Source organism: Syzygium oleosum, unplaced genomic scaffold (assembly GCF_021117445.2).
Source record: "Syzygium oleosum isolate NSW1041296 unplaced genomic scaffold, Sole_v2.1 Sole_v2.10, whole genome shotgun sequence".
NCBI lineage: Eukaryota > Viridiplantae > Streptophyta > Magnoliopsida > Myrtales > Myrtaceae > Syzygium > Syzygium oleosum.
This window is the reverse complement of record NW_026607494.1, coordinates 6861786-6881946: the sequence shown is the minus strand read 5'-3', so window position 1 is coordinate 6881946 and position 20161 is coordinate 6861786. Positions and strand designations below refer to the sequence as shown.

At 40.2% G+C, this 20161-nt stretch overlaps 1 protein-coding gene across 1 annotated transcript; it reads left to right on the top strand.

Annotated features, from left to right (window-relative positions):
• The first annotated feature begins 15111 nt into the window (after positions 1-15111).
• Positions 15112-17148, top strand: LOC115688841 (zinc transporter 8-like). Its single transcript, XM_030614767.2, has 3 exons — positions 15112-15907; positions 16007-16156; positions 16575-17148. The coding sequence occupies exons 1-3, from the start codon at positions 15341-15343 to the stop codon at positions 16878-16880; spliced, it is 1023 nt and encodes a 340-aa protein (XP_030470627.2). The 5' UTR covers positions 15112-15340; the 3' UTR covers positions 16881-17148.
• Positions 17149-20161: the final 3013 nt, after the last annotated feature.

Below are 20161 nucleotides of genomic sequence, written 5' to 3'. Positions count from 1 at the left end.
CTGCATGCATTTTACTTTTGGACTTCGATTGTGTGCACAATGCCCCTAAATTCGCCATCTTTCCCGGACGACATGGCCAACTCCCAATGAATGCCACGATCTATATGCAATTGAATTAACGAAAATGCAAAAGATCATATGAAAATTAATTTATGAAAATACTTGAAATTCGTGCGCTGATCTTCATATATAGACCAGTCAAGTAAATTATCTGAAAAGTCATTTACCTATTGTACGGCGGCCAATTCAGTCATAAACCTTTCAATTATATCAAAATTGAGTCCTAAATCTTTTAATGATTTGCCAATTTTATCCCAAACCTTTTAATGATTTGCCGACACAGTGCTTCGCGATTTCTGGCCAAAATAATTAGGAAAGATTATATTGGCAAGTCATTAAAATATTTATAACTAAATTGGCACAATCGTTAGGTTTAGGACTAAATTACCTGTCATATAATAGGTTTAAGATTATATTGGCACAATTGAAAGGTTTAGGACCGAATTAGCCGCCGTGTAATATGTTTTAAGGCTTTCTAGACACTTATCCTTAGACTAGTCTTACGGTAATATTAAAGAAATGGTCGATATCATTATAGAACATCTTGACTCTTGAGGTCGCTTGTGGAGATTTTTCTGATCGCCGATGACATCCGCCGATAATAATGCTCATTTGAATGTGGTATTTGGTCAAAACATGCCAAACCAGGGTAACTCGAGCATAAGTCGTAATCTATGTGCCGGTGGCTAAAAGGCTGAAATTTCCTCTCTTTTTTTAAAATAAATAAATAAAAGCATTTTTTTGATTTCTTATTCCACTAATTATACGGCATTAGCCCCTCAAAATGCGCTGCCTCACTACCCACCAAAACTTGCAAAATTATTAGTCAAAGGTGGGATTGTCCTCGAGTAAAAATTACACCCAAAATGGAGGGTGTCTTTTTAAATTACGGAAAATAGCGAACTTGCCACGTGGAGCATATTTCTCACGTTATTTTACTATATAAACAAGTCGAATATATATTAGGAAGGTTGTGCTGCAATTTACAAATTTTGGCAAAATCTGGGATGAGTCCCAATAAAACGTGGTTTTTTCCATTTAATTTTGCCACGCATTAAACGTGGTTTTGACATTTGCATATGAGGACCAAAAATTGCTGTATTTTGATAATGATAATATTGGACCGACAAAACTTATTTAGGAAAATGCCATTTATACTCATATCATTATAATAATAGTATCTCACAGAAAACAGATATTCTCCGAGCAACCCAGTGTAAATGATTGAAGCGAATGCATTACATTTTTTTGTCCAGACTAAACTATTATTTTCATTTCGACCAAAAAAAACTATTATTTTCATAGAAAATTTATTTCTTTCGTAGTAAAATTAAATTTTCTAAGATACTTTTGTGAGCTAATAATGATTTTGGAAAGAAAAACAAGTTTAATATAAAAGTTGAGTGAGTGTAAGTTAATAAGCACCTTCGAATACTTGTTAAGTATTAATTAATTTTTTTCTTGTATTTAATTTTTAAAAGGTCTTTTCAAAGTCAATCTTAGAGCCGTTGCAACATTACCTCAGATCTAAGTCATTTGAAAATATCTGTATTTTTCAAACGAATTAGTTCTCTTAAATTTGACGAAAGAGAAAATTATTTTTTTGTGCTTATTTGTTCCAGCTTAAGTAAAAAAGCAAACAATGAGCCAAACTTTACAATGTTATTCAAATTTGAAAATCTTTTGAAAATTACATATGGATTTATTTACCAACATTTGCATTTTGTGAACTAAATCAAATCAAATCAAATAAAAATCTCTAGTTTATTGTTTATTGATTTGGTTTTGCTTCGACAATTTCTCAAGTGCATAGATTCCGAAGAGCTTTTTGTTTTAGTTTTAACCTTTTGATGCATTTTACATGTCACAAAATAAGTAATTCATTTATAGAAGAATTTGCTTTTAAGACTAATATAATGTTTTGCATGCAACAACAGATTTGTCTAAAATCTATAAATTGAGCTAAAACAATAAATGCCCGGCTAATAAATGTTTGTTTCATAACTCCGATCTTGTTTAATTGTTTTTGGTTTTTAACATTAGAAGTACATTTTCTAAACTTAGCAATGTTATGATTCTCATTTATAAAATGAGATAATAACACAAATGGTCCATGAACTTTACTCAATATGCAATGTGGTCCCTTGACTTTTAGTACATGTGTAATGTAGTCCCTGATCTCGAATTAATTGAATGAATACATTGAACATTTTTATACAGTTCTGGAACTAAATTGAATATGTACCAAAAGTTCAATGATCATATTGAATAAATTAAAAGTTCAAAGATCACATTGTACATTGTGCCAAAGTTCAAAGACTATTTGTGTCATTGAACGAGTTCAGGTTTGAATTCAAACAAACCTTATGGCAAATCGAATATTCGATCCAAATTGAAATGTTTTTTCCGCGAGTCGATGAGCTGGATTTTGGGTTGAAAATTCGTCCAAACCAAAGCGCAAACATCTCTACGATGCTGGCCTAAAAGGGTACAAAGTAATTTCACTTGAGAAAAAGTTTTCTATCGAACAAATAGATAGAAGGTGGGAAGAGGGGATGAATGGGAGCACACCATGCGGGGCCCCATCACCCCATTCACAAAAAGTAGACAATAACGCACATGTCCAAAAAGTCAAGCATATCCATAATACTTGATTAGTCGATTTAAGCGTGTATTAAGTGCCTTTTGATTTTTTTGGCAAGGCTACGCCGTCTCTATTGGTTGAGGGATTCATAATTAGCCATTTGAAATAATTTGGCTACCGTCAAAGGAAAAGGAGGGAAAAATGCAATGTGGGTTTTCGACTTTATTGTTTTTTTTTTTTCTGGCCGGCTCACATCCACTGCCACCGGCATTGCGAAACCGATAGGAAAGCGGTCTTTATCCTTTCGAAACGTGGCATACAAGTCGATTACTCGTCAGCAGCAGCTGATTGATTGTGTGTAGACCAATCCCGCATCATGCGGGGTGCGCGATGTGCACAAACTTAAGATTGCTTGCGTGTAGATCAATCAATAGATGTTGTAGTAATTAAACCCGAAAAAAGAATCCGAATGGCTTCACATGCAACTTGCTAACTCTGTTCTGTGAGCTCTTCCAAGCATCGCTTACAAATGTGTAAGTCAGGATGGCATTGGCGACCGCAACTTGTTGTTATCCCACATCAATAGCAGCTCATTCAAAGTATAAAGGTAATCTTACCGTATGATAAACAGAGAAAAGAGCCGAGCAAGGGTTAGCTTTCCTCGTGCCTAACTCGAAAGGCATTTTCAACCCCAAAATTAGGGCGATTAGCATCTTTGTAGAAAAATTTTCCTAGCCAGCCATTCCATCATGTCCCGCTGATATCGCCTCAAGTTCTGTAGACATTCAAGGTACTTCCTATCAGTCTCTACAGAAAAGACAAAAGTCTTCGGAACTATAGTCCTTGCCAAAACAAAGACGGATCTGAATTGATATTTTACCGCACGTCTCAATCTCAACATTTACAAATTGAAAAAAGTTTTCGTAAGAGATGGTGGACATTAAATCTCTTTGATTTTTTACTTTTCGCTTTAGTAACTCTCGCCACGCCATTTCTTTATTCGTTTGGTTTCGAGATCTTTACCGAATATAAATCAATTAACCAGTATCTCGAAACACTTATCGATCAATCACGAAGAAAGTTTATAATTTTCAATACACTATTTTTCTCGTATTTTACAGAACAAAACTCTGAAAATGGAAATGGTGTCGGCCTGGTCTGAAAAGTATAGTGCTTTTTAAATGTGAAGCTTCTGGGAAACACATGCCAGCTTCATTCAAAGGTAACACATGGACACGTGGAGAGACCGCCTCCTCTGTCTCTCTCTCTCATAATGATGGCGTTTAAGTGGAGGAGGAGGCGAGGAGGTGCAAAGTCAACCTCGTCCATCTCAGAAGCATTGAACGCCACGTCATCCATTACACTTGTCGGCTCGCCCACGATCATTTTTGGGGGCCGTTGTTGGCGCCGAACAGATCTAATAGGCACGATCTTTGACCACATGTCGCGGATGTTTGGGGAGCTGGTGCCGAGCAGATGATCTCCCGCCACCTCAAAACTCGCACGAGTTTTAAACCGGCGCAAGCTGGTCACTTGCGGCCAGGATAGATGATATTATTTTGGTTCAAAGTCGACAGCGTTGCCTAATAGGAATAAGTAATTTCAAGTTTTTTTATAGGTTCTATCTGAAATCTGGAACCTATCCGTCGGAGTAGGTTTCTTATTTTTTGGAACATGGAACCTACTTTGCATACCCTCACAATTTCCACGGTTGATTTCAGGGTTTACCCAGGTTCTACCTATATTCATAATTGAACGATTACAGTGAATCATCACATCTAATGACCACCATTTGCTGTTATAATCAACTAACCACAAACTATATTTAAACCACGTTTGGGGTGTTGGTGCCGAGCAGATGATCTCCCACCACCTTAAAACTCGCATGAGTTTTAAACCGGTGCAAGCGAGTCGCGACCAGAATGAACGATATCACTTTGGTTCAAAGTCGACAGGGTTGCCTAATAAGGATGAGTGGTTTCGACTTCCTTATAGGTTCCACTTGAAATTTGGAACCTACCTGTCGGAACAAGTTCCTCATTTTTTGGAACATGGAACTTACCTTGCATACCCTCATAAGTTCTACGGCCGGTTCCAGGGTTTACCCAAATTCCACCTATATTTATAATTGAACGATTGCAGTGAATCATCACCTCTAATGACCACCATTTGCTGCTACAAGCCACTTACCACAAATTATACTTAGACACATAAAGAATATAAAACATTAACAAAGTAAAAATCTTAATCATTATTATCATCGGAGATGGAAGATTAGGCCAGTGGTTTTAGATTACACACTCCATGAAGTACTGCAGGATTGCGCGAGACATAAAACAAGAAAAATACAAGGATTTATTCTAACTGGAACTTACCTGTCGAACCGGCTCCCCAATTTTTGAAATCTAGAACCTAAAATGCGTATCTTGGAACCATGCTCACCTCTATTGCCTAGCTAGCAGAGTGTGGATAAACAACATTACGAATGTTTCTAATCTTGCATTGCCTACGTCCAAAAATATCTCTGATCAGGCACCGATTACGTTTGGATTGTTGGTGCTCGCGGATGATCTCTCGCGACCTTAAACTTGCATGACGGGTTTTAAAGCCGATAAATGCTAGTGAACCACGACCAGAGTAGACAATATAATGTCGTAAAACTCAACTTGTTCAATTCAATGGAAAATCTTTACCAAAAAGTACAAACAAATTCTAAACTTTTTAATTTGATTCAATTAAGTTGTCAACCTTTACTGAAAATGCATTAAGCCCTAAACTCATGTTGAAGAGTGCAATTTAAAGATGTCATTCTTAAATAACACAGAGACAATTTTAGATACTGTTTATCGAGACCATGCAATTTTTATGAAACATGTACTGCTTAATTGAACTAATTCAAAGATTTATGACTTAATTGAATTCTGTACACAAGGTTTATGACTTGATTGCATACCGTATATAAGGTTTACGACTTTTGATTGAGTTTTTTTTTGTCAGCCTCAAACCCTGTGGGTGGGGCCGGCTTCATAACTACTAGAGTGTGAATGTCAGATACAAAAAACATCTCCGATCTTACACTGCCTACATCTGCACCGTTTCTTTGATAGATAATCTCGTGCAATCCCAAAGTAGCACTACATATTTTAAAGCTATGTAGGTATGATTGAGTCACGACTAGAACATACAATATTGTGTCAGCGACGGCCCGAATAGAACTATCAAGATACATGTGTGTATTATGCTAAGATATTGCTAAGAGTGGCCCAGAACCGCTCTAGTTGAATTCCAAAGTACGATAATGGGGAATCAAGTGAGGGAATTTCACGTGATAACCCTCGTTTACCTCGTGAGGTGTTACGCCCGGCGCATGCAAGAATGGCTCACCAACATCGGGGTGGGCTCTAGTTTCAATATGAACTCATTACGATGACTACGAAGATTGATATATTGCTTTAGTTATAGACCCAACATCGCTTGTTTATCTGATGATATTATCACCGACTAACAAAATATTCACTGATCCTCCAAAAAAACAAGCTAATTAGTGAAATAATTAAACTTATTATTATTTCATTTATCTAACAAGAAATTGTGATATTGGCATAAAAGAAACGTGATTGAAGTAAATTGTATCATATTTTCACATAAGGTACACGCACAATCCATTTGATTGCTGAGACGATGTTCATAAGTTTCGTGATGCGACAATCGCACAAAGTACTATGGAACTAGTAGACGGTGGAGATTTGACTGTTTGATGGAATGCTGTCAGCGCTAAAGTTTGATAAACCTCGTATCAAAAGCAATATGGTACTGTCTTATTTGAATTAGTATAAATGCGATATCTCAAGTCACGCCTTTGAGAACTTGACATTATGCGGACTGAGCTAGGTCGTTACATACCTACAATCGATGTGTGGTTCGTGGATGGACTAGACTCATACTCAACCTAACGAGAGCAGAGATAGATAGCCATGGCCAGAGGGCTCGAACTGGTGTGGCTCTTAGCAGGCTTTTGGGATGTCAAAAGAGAGTAGGATGGACCGAATCACACATCGAATGGAGGGAGTATCGTTGGGCAACAGTGGCCAACATTGACAGGGATGTCGATTCTTAAGTGAGAGGGTTCGTAACATCTCAAGTCCTACATTGGATGGGAGCTACCTCATTGAGCGATATATAAACTAACACTTAACCCTAAGATTGTGACTACCAAGCGCGATTACTTAGAGTACTCTTTTCAAGACTTGACCCATATTGACCCGGTGAGGATATCGTTAAAACTAAACGAGCTAATAAACTAGTATACGTGAATCGGTCTCGTCATGTTGAACAGAAACTGAAAGACTAGGAAAAGAAAAAATGAATCATGTAAACCCAGGGAAAGTTCGACATTTGGCGGTGTTCATGGGCTTGATCGAATAGCCCAGTGAAGACCAAGCCCAGCAATTTGCAAGAATAACCCATAAAGAAAAGAGGTGACATTGAATAAGAGAGTCACGTGCCATGTGATGCCATCCCACCCGACTCTTTTTTTTTTTATGGAGAACCGACCCTTACTCATTTGTTTCGCGAAAAATGAATGATGTAAAAAACATATTCGTAAAAACGATCATTTATATCACTTATAAAAATAAATAAACGAAAAGTATTTTCAAGGTCTAAGAAAATACTTAGACATAGTTGGTTATCGATAATGAAAGTATCTTTCATTGGCTAATTATTCAAGCGATACAAGCGATTGTTTTTAGGAAAACGTTTTTTAAATCATTCATTTTTCGCGAGACAAACGAAGTCTAAAGAAATGAGAAATAGCAACACGTTATGAGCCCAACTTAGACCGCAAGCATTCCTTAGGCCCAAAAAAAAAATAGACCAATAGGTCAAGAAATTCAAATGGACCTTTGAGACCTCCCACAAGCCCACAGTCTCTCAATTCATCTTCAAGCCCACTTCAAATTACCTCTTGGTGACGACGGTACGCTAATCCCATAACATAGCCTCGGATGGTCATGGAGTGATGACATACAGGCGTAGTGATAAAGGATCGAAATTGGCAATCAAAAAGATGGAAAAAAGTTGCGGTGAAATATATTCTACAGCTTTAAACGATAGCGCGATTGACACACCTCCAGATCTTCAGGAAAATTATCAAAAAAATCCTAAATTTATGGTATCTTTGCTAATTCAGTTCCAAACCTTTTAATAGTGCAAATTAAGTCATGAACTTTTTCACGTTTTGCAAAATGAGTCAATCCGGCCAATTTTGGCCAGAAACCACCGACGTGGAAAAGGTTTATAACTAAATTGGCAAAAATACAATAGTTTAAGGCTTTTTTGCCATATCTTTTATAAGCTCTCGTGTTCTACGCCTTACATGGGTTTTGTTTTCCCCCTTTTTAGTCCCCTCCAAAGATAAAGGTTAGTCGAATTCTCGCAATTGGATATAAAACAAAATGAGAGAAGTTTAGGTGATCTCAGAGCATTGCACAAACATCTATCAATAACCATCGTAATGAAGTTTTTCTTTCGAGGAAAGCAAGGCGATTCACTGAACCCAATTGATCGGGCAAACGGTCGCGCGACACTTCCGTTGCAATTAGAACTTTCACCAAGGCAATTGGAGAGGAACCACACCATTCCCGACTTGCAATTTGTCTGTCTTTTTATCGAAATACGTGCTTGGCCAGATTGCTGCTAGTATCTGTCAAGTGCATTTGAATAGGAAGATGGTAAAATTCCACAAAATAACACTCGATAATAGAAGCCCAGCGTTCCAATGCTCAGTGACTAACTATCATCTCTTATAAGCTCAGAATTTACCTACACAAAGTGCTTCCTCATCATAAAAAGAGAAAATTAAGTATAATGCCGCTCTCAAATTACACACGGGACGGACGAATCCTGCTCGACGTTTTTACATCGACCTTGAATCGGGATATCTTTTTAAGTCAATGCACAATGGCAGTCTGTCATTGTTGAATGTTGACGATGACCGACAACAGCATGTGGATATCAGAGCTCACTTTCGAAATCCTATCGGATTCTTGCAAGTGTGAACATTGCACTAAGGTCCAAGATTGGCGAGCCTGTAAAGCAATGAGAGATTCTTTGCCCGTGACAATGGCTCGAAGTAATGGACATGCAATCCCGGACAAGGATGGAGTTGGAAGCTGGTTGAATGTGAAGGGGTAGAGGATGGTGGTCAAGTCAGCTGTTGTGTCCAAACGACAAGTGCACAAGTTGAATTATTTGATGGGTCATTGAGCATGAGACAAGGAAGCTTCTGCGTTTTCTTCACGGTTGCCTTGCTTGTGGCCCATCACGAAGAAAACTCATGCATTCCTTCCTTCCTTCTAGAGGAGTGAAACTAGACAGGCACAGGGAAAAAGTGGGGCTCAATGACGGGGATGGGGAGGTACCTCGACCTGTCTCTTGACCACTCAAATTTTTTTTTCCACAGTGAAAAGATTCGAAATCGGATAAATTCTTGTCGAATGAATGCGTGAGTAGGGACAGTGACATTCTGCCTACCTTGTTTCTTTTTCGGTTTCGGACAATCTCTATTTGAGAGAATTATCAAAAAAGTCATAAACCTATTGTAATTGTGCTAATTCAGTTCTAAGCTTTTTTTTTTGTCAATCAAGTTCTAAACATTTTGAATTTGTGCCAATTCAGTTCATCCAACTAATTTTAGCCGGAAATTGCTGACTCGGATGCCAGTTGTCCAACCTGGCGCGACTGACGCTGACGTGGACATTTTCAATAGCATTTATTACTTTTTTGAATTATTTATTTATTTATTTATTTTCTTTCTCTTTCTCTTTTTATTCTTCCTTCTTCCTCTGGCCGGCAAGGGCGAGGCGAGGGCGAGCCTCGCTCACCCCTTGACCTCGCCAGATCTACGCTAAGTTGTGCCTTGCTAGGGGCAGAGGGGCAAGCAAGGCCCCTCTATCCCTAGTGAGACTCGCCCTTCCCATCGCAATTGACACAATTGTAATAGGTTTATAAATTTTTTGATAATTCTCCCGAGTAAAAGCACATGAGGAGAGATTGTCCGAAATCGAGAAATAAATGAGGTAGGCAGAATTTCACCGTCCCTACTCAAGCATTCATTTGACAAGACTCTATCCATTTTCGAATCTTTTCACTATGGAAAAAATTTGAGCAGTGAAGAGACAGGGCGAGGGACCTCACCATCCCGTCATTGAGGTAGAGGAAGAAGGAAGAAAAAAAAAAGAGAAAGAAAAGAAATAAATAAAAAAATGAAAAAATATTAAAATATTATTAAAAATTGTCAACGTCAGTTACGGTCGCGTCACGTAGTACAGCTGGTGTCCATGTCAGCGATTTCTAGCTAAAATTGATTGGATGGGCTAAATTGGCATAAATACAAAAGATTTAGGATTCAATTGAAAAAAAAAGGTTTATGACTGAATTGGTATAATTTCAATAAATTTAGTACTTTTTTGGTAGTTTTCGCGTCCCTACTCATGACGCTCAAAGCACTTCAACCGACTTTTAGACATTCTATGGCACTAATTCAATATGCTTTTACCTCTATTATTGGATCCCCGATATTTATCTCTACCTCGAATCACCGGTACTCGCAATACATTTTGCACTATACTGTTATCTCGCAACGTACTTCGCCACTTCTTAGAGAGCAAGACGGATTTTACCTCTTTCGAGGTAATTATGATATGCTCCTATAATAAAAATCAATAAAATGCTGCCATGACTTTGCTAGAGACACCAACAACATCATGCCCTACTTTTCATTAGTTAGAGACTCATCGACATTCTTTATAACCATCATGAGTTCGTTAAACTCATCTAAGTGGGCTTTGGTGAAATTACCTTCATAAAAACAACATAGAAACATCATCTTCAACAAGTATAAGCGATTATTGAAACCCTTCGTTATATAAAGGGTTTGAAGCTTTGCTCACAACGCTTTGGCATCCTCCTCCTCGGTTACTTCTCTTAACACCTTCAACAAGATTATACTATATACCCTCTTCTTTAACTCATCCTTATCGGCCTCTGTCCTCCTTTCCAGCAACTTATTATTTCTATCCAATATCTTGGCCAAATCTTTGATTGTTAATAGCGCAAGCATTTTAACACTCCATGACCCAAAGTTGTTCCTCCAATTAAATTTTTCAATTTACACTTTCGCTCTGGACATAATTGCAACAACAAAATTTCCAGACAGTAATCGAACAAGCTAAAAACCCAAATCAAATCAAGAACACCTTTGCCCTAACTCTTATACCAATTGTTGAGAAATAATTGTTACTGTGAATAGATCTTGCAATTTAAGTCTAACATAGAAGGAGAAATTACCGTAAAAATCAACAAGGAATTCCGAGTGTCGATATCTACTCCACCAGGAGAGCTAATCACCAAGAAACCCATTATGCATATGGAGAAAACATCGCTTAAAATCTTTCTAAGTGTTATCCTAGATTACGTCCAAAGCAAAATCCACAAATATTATCTCACAAAGGAAACTTATGGAGAAACTGGAACACTCCACTCGTTTGCTTTGGTGCGTAATAACCGAGTAAAATTTCCTTTCTTATATACATATCTTATAAACTGGGAATATACCTACATAAAGTGCTTCCTCATCATAAAAAGAAAATTAAGTATAATGTCGCTCTCAAAATACATGCGAGACGGACGAATCCCACTGGAAGTTTTATCCCCTAGACCAAGCATCGACCTTGGGATTCTTCTTTAGTCAATGCACAGTGGCACTCTCTGTCACCGTTGATGATGACCCAAACAGCATGCGGATACCATCGCTCACTTCCACAATCCTTTCAGACACATGCAAGTGTGGAAAGCAGTCTGAGGTCCAGGGTTGACGAGCCTAAAAAGCTGAGATTGATTAGAGATTCTTCGCTCACGACAATGACTCGAAGTTGTGATCTCATGGAAGTTGGAATGGACATGCAATTGCTGATGCCTCTTCTTATTGCACGCGGAGGACGGAGTTGGAGGTTGGTTAAAAGTGAAGGGGTAGAAAATGGTGGCCAAGTCAGCCATTGTGTACAAATAACAAGTGCACTGGTTGCATTGTTTGATGGTTTTTGTAGCCGTGGGAAAGGTTACATTGAGCATCACGAAGTAAACTCACGGATTCCTTCCTTCCACACGAGTGAACCTAGGCAGGCACGGGGAAAATGGGGCTGGATGATGGGGATGGCGAGGTCCCTCGACCTGTCTCTTGACCACTCAAGTTTTTCCACGGTGGACGATTCGAAATTGGATAGATTCTTGTCGAATGAATGCTTGATAGGGACTGTCTCTCCTCATTGGCCTCTCCACTTTGAACGCTTAAAGCACTTCACACGACCCTCAGACTTTCTAGGGCACTAATTCGATCTGCTTTTACATATGTTGTTAGACCCTCGATATTTATCTCTATCTCTAACCACTAGTTCCCGCGCTACGCAACTTTCTATGCCACTTTTTAGAAAGCAAGGCAGATCTCTTCCGAGGCAATTGTAGTACGCTCCTGTAACAGCGAATCGGTGAAGTGTTGCCATGACTTTGGTAGACACCAACAACATCATGCCTTGATTTTCATTAGTTGGTGCCTCATTGACATCCTTCAAATCTATCAAACAAACTCATTTAAGTCGGCTCTGATGCAAATACCTTCAGCAAATCAAAATAGAAACATCCTATTCAACATGCGTAAGCGATTATTGAAACCTTTTGTTAAATAAGGGCCAGAAACTTGCCCACAACATTGGGGCATCAATCTCCTCGGCCACTTCTATTAACACCTTCAACAAGATTATATTATTTGCCCTATTCGTTGACTCATCCTTATAGGCCTCGTTATCGTTTTCGGCAACTTATCCTCGCCATTTAATATCTTGGCGAAACCTTTAATTGTTAATAGCGCATGTATTTTAACACTTTGCGATCCGAAGTATTTCCTCCCGTTAGATTTCTCAATTTCTATTTTCGTTCCGGGCATAATTACAAGAACAAGATTTCTAGACAGTATTCGAAGAAGCAAAAAACCCAAATCAAATCCAGAAACCATTACCCTAACTCTTATACCAACTGTCATAAAATAATTGCCAAGGTGAACGGATCTTGCAATTTAAATCTAACATAACAAATTATCAGAGAAATAAACAAGGTACTTCAAGTGATGACACCTACTTTACCAAGAGAGTCAATTTTCATTAGAGAATACATAGCTTAAAATCACTTAACTGTTTCCCAATCCTAAATTGCACCTAAAGTAAAACGCACAAGCGTTATCTTACAAAGGAAACTCATGGAGAAACACAATACTTCTCCTGTTTGCTCTAGTGTGTAATAACTGAGTAAAACACAATTTTGGATCTAAAATAGGAAATCTTTTTGAGAAACGTATTTAAACTAGCAAACCACCCAAATTAGAAATCCTACTCAAATTAGGAAACTACTAGCCATGTACATAAAGCGAAAATAGCTCGATATAGTATTGTATTGTGGGAAATCTCTTATCTATAAAATAGTTAAACTTTGATCGATTGGCGTTGATGAACAATAACCTTCTACTTTTTAAATGAAAAACGAAAATAGAAGGATTGATAGCCTACACATTTATATAGAGATGAGTTCACCAGAAGTCCTAAAACTTATCGTAAAAATACAATCGAGTTCTATAGCTTTTAAAAAGTGTAATTAAATCTTAAAACTTGTCAGATTAGTGCAATCAAGTTCCTTTGTTAACTCCATCTAATTTGGTTAAGTAGTTGCCACATCAGCTATTTTAGTACAAAATTTTAAAAATATTAAAGGGAAAAATGAAAGAATATAAAAAAGGAAAAGCGGCTTGAAGGTTTGAGGGAAATTATTTTTTAAAAGTTTTGGGAAAACAAAAATCTGAAAAAAGGGAAAAATCGAACAAGAAAAATAACAATGGGGAAGCTGTAGCAGAGAAAAGGTAGTTGCAGCTGGGGCGAAGCCGGCCTAGACACTGCCACTACCTCAGCTGCTGAAAGAGAACAGAGGACTGTGTGTACGTATGGCAAGTGAGCAAGGCGAGGCCGCGGCCCTCGTCGGCATCCCCACTCGCCAGTGAGGTTTGCTGCGATCTTGCCACTCGCAAGCGCCACTTCGGGGGCGAGGGTCACGGTCCTCTTCACAAATGGTGGCGAGGGGGCAGACCTCGCTCATGGCGAGGGCGCGACACGATGCGTTAACGCACACGCTCGTCATGGAACAACGATTCCTCCATCCGAACCCTGCTTGTCAAAGAATTTCAATAGATTACAAATGCAGAGTGATGCCCGAATTTCGCTCCTCGCGGCACCAAATTAATCAGGACTATAGCTATTCCCAGCAGTGCACTGGCTGAACTCGTTCCCATTATACGCACTTGGCTATGATCTAAAGACGGACTCGCAGCAATTTCCTTGCCAATTGCCAAGCTCTGGAACCAAAGGGAGGAATGTTATAGCGCGACAGCTAGCTGAAGTTTCGCATGAATTGGCCAAACATAACCACAGGGAGTTCTAGGACTGTAGAACTGAGCGAGATGTGCCCTCCCAAGATCTGTGGGGATGGCCACGACCTTTGCAGAGGCAGCGGCGTTGCCGGGGCCGGAGGTACGGCTTTGCCTGATGCCCCTCGCCGGTGTGTGGGCAGTGGCGGCACCGCTGCCGCCTCAGCTGCAGCTAGCCCATTGCTACAGGCGATGTTTTTTTTTTTTTTTTTTTTCTTGTTTGATTTTCCTTTTTTTTTTTTAATATTCTTGTTTCCCTAAAAAAAATTCGGAAAGTAGTTCCCTCAAATCTTCATCCGGCTTTTCCTTTTTATTTCTTTCAGTTTTTTTCTTAATTTCTAGTAATTTTATTTTGAAAATTGACTACCACATGAGCGCTTCTTTTTTAGAAAAATAATTAAAAACAAACCACGTTCACTTTTTCCGTTAACCAAATCGGGTGAAGTTAGCGAAGTTATTTGAGTACAATAATTTGACAAGTTTTATGATTAGATCGCAACTTTTTAAAGTTTGAAGATTCGATTGTGCTCTCGCCATGAATTTTAGGATTCCTAATGCATTTATCCATTTAATATTTAAAGAAAGAAGCAAGTCTATACGTTGTATTTCCACTCTCCCAACGCTATCTCTTAACTTTGCAAAATACTTGCCTTATCTTTTATTTCTCTCGAATCAAATCACTTCTCGAATTAGGAATTCAACACCGAATTCGAAATTTATAAAATTAAAAAAAAAACTCGATTCTCCGAAACGTAATCCGAACAAAAACAGGGTGAGATATTAATAACAAGATACTGTATTTGGCCCCGATAAGGCTGGCCCCTTTGGTGGTTATTCGCCCGTATCCGACGCGTTGTTTAAGGTTTGTTCAAAATCCAAAATCATGTCGACATAGAATCGACACACTCCCTCGCCGATCACCTCAACGTGATCGAACTGTTTGTTAGTCAATATCCTTTTCGTACGTTGCCGCCCATAAACACCTTCCTATTAAATGGTCAACAATGACCCCACTGTTTCTCCAGTAATCTCAGGCGCCACAACTATATGAGGATCACAACGAGTGACTCAGGTGACACCCTGCAATTTTTACCCCCGGAGGCACACGACGAACTTGGCCACACCACCCCCACATTGGGAGCGGACAAGCTCGCTCGTTCGATCTCGAAGCCATGCGGCTCTTGCTGTGCCTGCTCGCGCTGATACCACTCGTCGCGGCGGATTGCACGTGCGACAGTGAGCACGAGCACGGCAACAAGAGCCAGGCCCTCAAGTACAAGCTCGCGGCCTTCGCGTCCATCCTCGTGGCCAGCACGATCGGGGTGTGCCTCCCGATCCTCGGCAAGACAATCCCGGCCCTGCACCCGGATAGGAGCGTCTTCTTCATCATCAAGGCCTTTGCGGCTGGGGTGATACTGTCCACCGGGTTCATACACGTCCTCCCGGACGCCTTCGATAACTTGACCTCGCCGTGCCTGAGCGATACCCCGTGGGGGGCGTTCCCGTTCGCGGGGTTCGTGGCGATGCTCGCCGCCCTTGGGACGTTGATGGTGGACACCATCGCCACTTCTTACTATAGGAAGTTGCATGCCGACAAGGCCGGATCGGACAAGACCGTCGGAGATGAAGAGAAGGCCAGAGAAAACGAAGTTGATGTTCATGTGCATGCAACTCATGGCCACTCTCATGGTGCCATATCGACAGACTCGGATCTTCTGCGGCATAGAGTGATATCTCAGGTAAATTTCTTTATTCCCAATTTCCGCACATTAGTCGTGCATATTTTTTACTTAATATGGTGAAACATCATTATAGATTTGGGGTTATGATATCGTTAGGTGCTAGAGTTGGGGATTGTGGTGCACTCAGTGATCATAGGGACCTCGTTGGGAGCTTCAGAGAGTCCAAGTACAATTAAGCCTCTTGTTGCTGCCTTGACCTTTCACCAATTCTTTGAAGGCATGGGCCTCGGTGGATGCATCACTCAGGTACTTTTGCTCTTTAATCCTCAAAATCTGCTTTTGAATTCAATAAGAAAGTACTTTTCATGCACTTTGAAGTTTATTTTCTGATTTGAGCCATGTAAAGTCGATGTATTTTCCAGGAAAGAGGGGGGCTTGTAAAGCAACCACTATTTTGGTTATTGGTCAATTGGGGTAGCATTAATTTTCTGAATGCTTCCAAAGATGATAAGGTCTATCTACACGTTAAGCCGTTTAACCACTGAAACTGTTGAACAGGTTTTTGATATTTGAATTTGAAAACAATCTCTATCATCTTGGAATAAACTTTTGGCAAGATACTAGTTGTCTTCTTATAGGGGGCGTGACCTAAAAGAAATTCGAATTGAATCTAAACTCGGTCATGTTAAAGATAATCTCTGTTTTCTCTCTTTTGCTTTTGTAGGCCAAGTTTAAGACTCGGGCAATCGTAATCATGGCACTGTTCTTCTCCCTCACAACCCCAGTTGGCATTGGTATAGGATTGGGAATCACCAGTGTGTATGAAGAGAACAGCCCAACCGCACTCATTGTGGAGGGCATCTTCAATGCTGCATCTTCAGGGATATTGATTTACATGGCCCTGGTCGATCTTCTTGCTGCTGATTTCATGAGCCCTAAGTTGCAGAGCAATGGGAGGCTCCTGTTTGGGACCAACATAGCTCTTCTTATCGGTGCTGGTTGCATGTCTCTCCTGGCCAAGTGGGCTTGAAACATAGGAAGCAAAGAGAAAGATAAATGGAAAAAAGAGATCTAACGTACAATTTTTTATTTTAGTTACTTGAAGAGCTTTAGCTTTTTCTTTAGTCCTAGGCATTAGTCAATAAGCATATATGATTGTTCGACCATTTCATGATGTTTGAGCTCAAAGGAGATGACGATTCTCGTGGAATAAATGTCGGATATCTTCTACTGACTGATCCTGTTCGATAGACACAAGGGAGAAGTAACTTGATATACAGCAGGTTTTTCTTTCTTCACTGTTGATTTGGTAGTTGCAGTTGTCCTTTGTCCACTTCATCGTATGTTGTCCAAAATCTCACTAATGAGCTGACCCGAGGAAGAGTATGAAGACCCACCTTCCATGGCCGCCATCCTACATTTTGCCTTCATCTCATTAACCTTCTTCCTCACTGCCGCTTTCCATCAAACTCTTCAACCCTCTCTCTATCTCGTTTGCACAAACCATTGATTCACTCTTCACCCCTCACATCTCTCAATACAGCCTTATGTCAACGTTCAATCCCAGCTCCCTCACCATTTCGAAGCCATTGAATTGCTGCTCCAAGTACAGCGGCCACGTGGCGATCAGCACGCCGTACCATAGGCACTTTAGCATGGAATTCCACCCACAGTATGACCCAAACCCTCCGGCTGTAAGATGGGTTAGGACCGCGGTAATTGACACGGTTGTTGTCTATAGAGAGGTGGAGCTTGTAGGGCCATCGATTGCTATAGCTGCTAAGTTTGATAAGATTTGTGTTTGATCTCTTGATGTAGATACAACAATGCTTTATCTATAATAAAGAAGTTTGCATTTGCGAATCCTCATGGAACGGTTGAAGGTGCAAGTAGACTTGGTATTTTGATGAGGCCCGCTGTTTTGACGGAGTTCAAGCGTGGCTTGGACTTGAAAAATCTTGGGTCGAGCCCATAAGGGGATGTAGGAAAGTAGCTGTTTCAGTTTCTAGCAAAGCGATTGTAACTTGACTCAAATATTGAGTGAATGTGGAGAGATCGTTGAAAATATGTCTTGAGTTTGAGCGCCTTAAGGAAACTTAATTTAAATAGACATTGAGTTTGAGCCCCTTAAGGAAACTTAATTTAAGTAAACATTTAAATCCAAATAGCATTGGGGGTTTGACAATCAAACAAGCAAAAAATTATCGTAATATTTTCCAAATACTAGTTTGATTAGGTTTTCTAATTTGAGTTGGCTAATAGGGTTCCTATTCGAATTCAAATATCATATATATATGTATGTATGCATATATATAATCAGTTAAGCGCACGACTATTTCTATAAGAACTTTAGTTGAGATTTGCAACTAAATGTAAACATATTCTTATAGAATTTAGAGGTATGAATACTGGTATAAATCAAAGAGAACAATGTAATAAAATCACAATCTGATTATACTTCAGTATATCCTGCAAGAATTCTTATATAAGAAATGGATTTTGGTGGTTTTTACACATTAGTGATGAGAAAAGTTTTTGGCCGTAATAGTCAATTGCACGCGTGCCTGTAAACTATATTTCAAAGAAATTGCAAATATTCTAAAACCAATAAATCTTGGGGTAAGATCTATAAATTTATTGTTTCGCGAGTCATCGTGAGGCTGAATGAGTTATTGAGTGTAATTAAGGGTAGAGAATCACTTAGAGTATTTAAATAACTCGAGTATAATTGTAACATCTGTTGTATTATTAATCTATAGGAAAATTTCAAATAGGGGCCTAAAGTGAAGCTGTTTTCTCAAATAAGGGCCAACCTTGTCTCAAATGAAGGTTTGAAGTTGTCCACTTAGTTTCAAATAAGGGCTCCTCAAATTTTCGACGATCGACTTATTCCGGCAATTAGAGCATGGGCAATTTCGTCCAAAAATTGTAACTGGATAAAAAAAATTGGTAAACAATTACATCGAAAGATCCCAAATTGAATTCTATGGTTCTTCGTGAATTTTCTTCCTCTCCCATGTTGCTCTTCAATTCTTAGTGCCTGTTCTCTCTATAGATTTTTCTCCCGACCAAATTAGAGAGAAGCTTCAGCTGTTTTTGGTACATTTACGACCCAAAACCCGAGGTCCTTCATTCATCTCTCTCGCTCTCTCTCTCTCTCGGACGTAGACACAGCCCTTCATTCTCAAGGTGCTGATGTGGCTCGGGAAGCAATCCAGCGAGAGGACAAAGTATTCAGGAAATCGAGCGGGAGGATAAAAGGGGAAAGAACAGTATAAGTGCCAAAAGTTGTGTACGGAGCTCACTTTGGTGCCAAAAGTTTCAAACGGAGCTCACTTAAGTGCCAAAAGTTTACGCCGGCGATCACTTAAGTATCAAATCGGAGAAAAAACGATTACTTAAGTGCCAACGGCGAGAAATTCCGACCAAATTTAATACGTAGCTTTTATATTTAAATTTTAATGACAAGTGGCATTTCCACGTATATAATTCAATTTTTTAAGTATTTTTTTTCTTTCTTTTCTTTTTTCTTTTCTTTCTTTTCTTTCTTCTTCTTCTTCTTCTACCATGGCCGGTGGCTCGGCCACAGGCCAGGGCCGGCCTCACCGAGCGTCGCCTTCCTCCGGGCGAGGGCTGGCCCCGCCGGATCTGGCGAGGCAAGCCCTGGCCAAGGCCACGGCGGCCTTGCGAGGCGTCACCTTCCTCCGGCCGAGGCCGCGAGGCGCGTGGCCTCGGCGAGGGCCACCTTCCTCGACGGGCGAGCCTCGCCGGGGCCGCCGCCCGGCGAGGTCGACCCTCGCGGCGAGGCGAGCCCGAGGCTCGCCTCGCGGACTGCGAGATGAGCCCTCGCCAAGGCCACGGTGGCCTCGCCAAGCGTCGCCTTCCTCGGGCGAGGCCGGCGAGGCCGTCTCGCCGGATCAGGCAAGCCGCCAAGGCTCGCCTCGCGGATCCGAGCGAGGCGGCCCTCGCCGAGGCCACGGCGGCCTCGCCGGCCCTCGCCGGAGGAAGGCAACGCCGGCGAGGCCGACCATGGCCGGTGGCCGGACGCCGGCCATCGGAAATAAGAAGAAAGAAAAAAAAAAGAAAGAAAAAGAAAGAAAGAAAAGAAAGAAATGCCACATCAGCCTCCGGTGAGCCACATCAGCTTGAGAAATTAATAAAAAAAATGCCACGTCGGATTTCCGGTGATGTGGCACTTAAGTGATCGTTTTTCACAACTTTTGGCACTTAAGTGATCCGTTTGAAACTTTTGGCACCAAAGTGAGCTCCGTACACAACTTTTGGCACTTCTGCTGTTCTTTCCCCGAGGAT

Coding starts and splice junctions, on each gene's coding strand:
- LOC115688841 (XM_030614767.2), top strand. CDS start 15,341: ATGCGGCTCTTGCTGTGCCTGCTCGCGCTGATACCACTCGTCGCGGCG. Junction 15,908..16,006: donor GGCATAGAGTGATATCTCAG/GTAAATTTCTTT, acceptor TGATATCGTTAG/GTGCTAGAGTTGGGGATTGT. Junction 16,157..16,574: donor TCGGTGGATGCATCACTCAG/GTACTTTTGCTC, acceptor TTGCTTTTGTAG/GCCAAGTTTAAGACTCGGGC.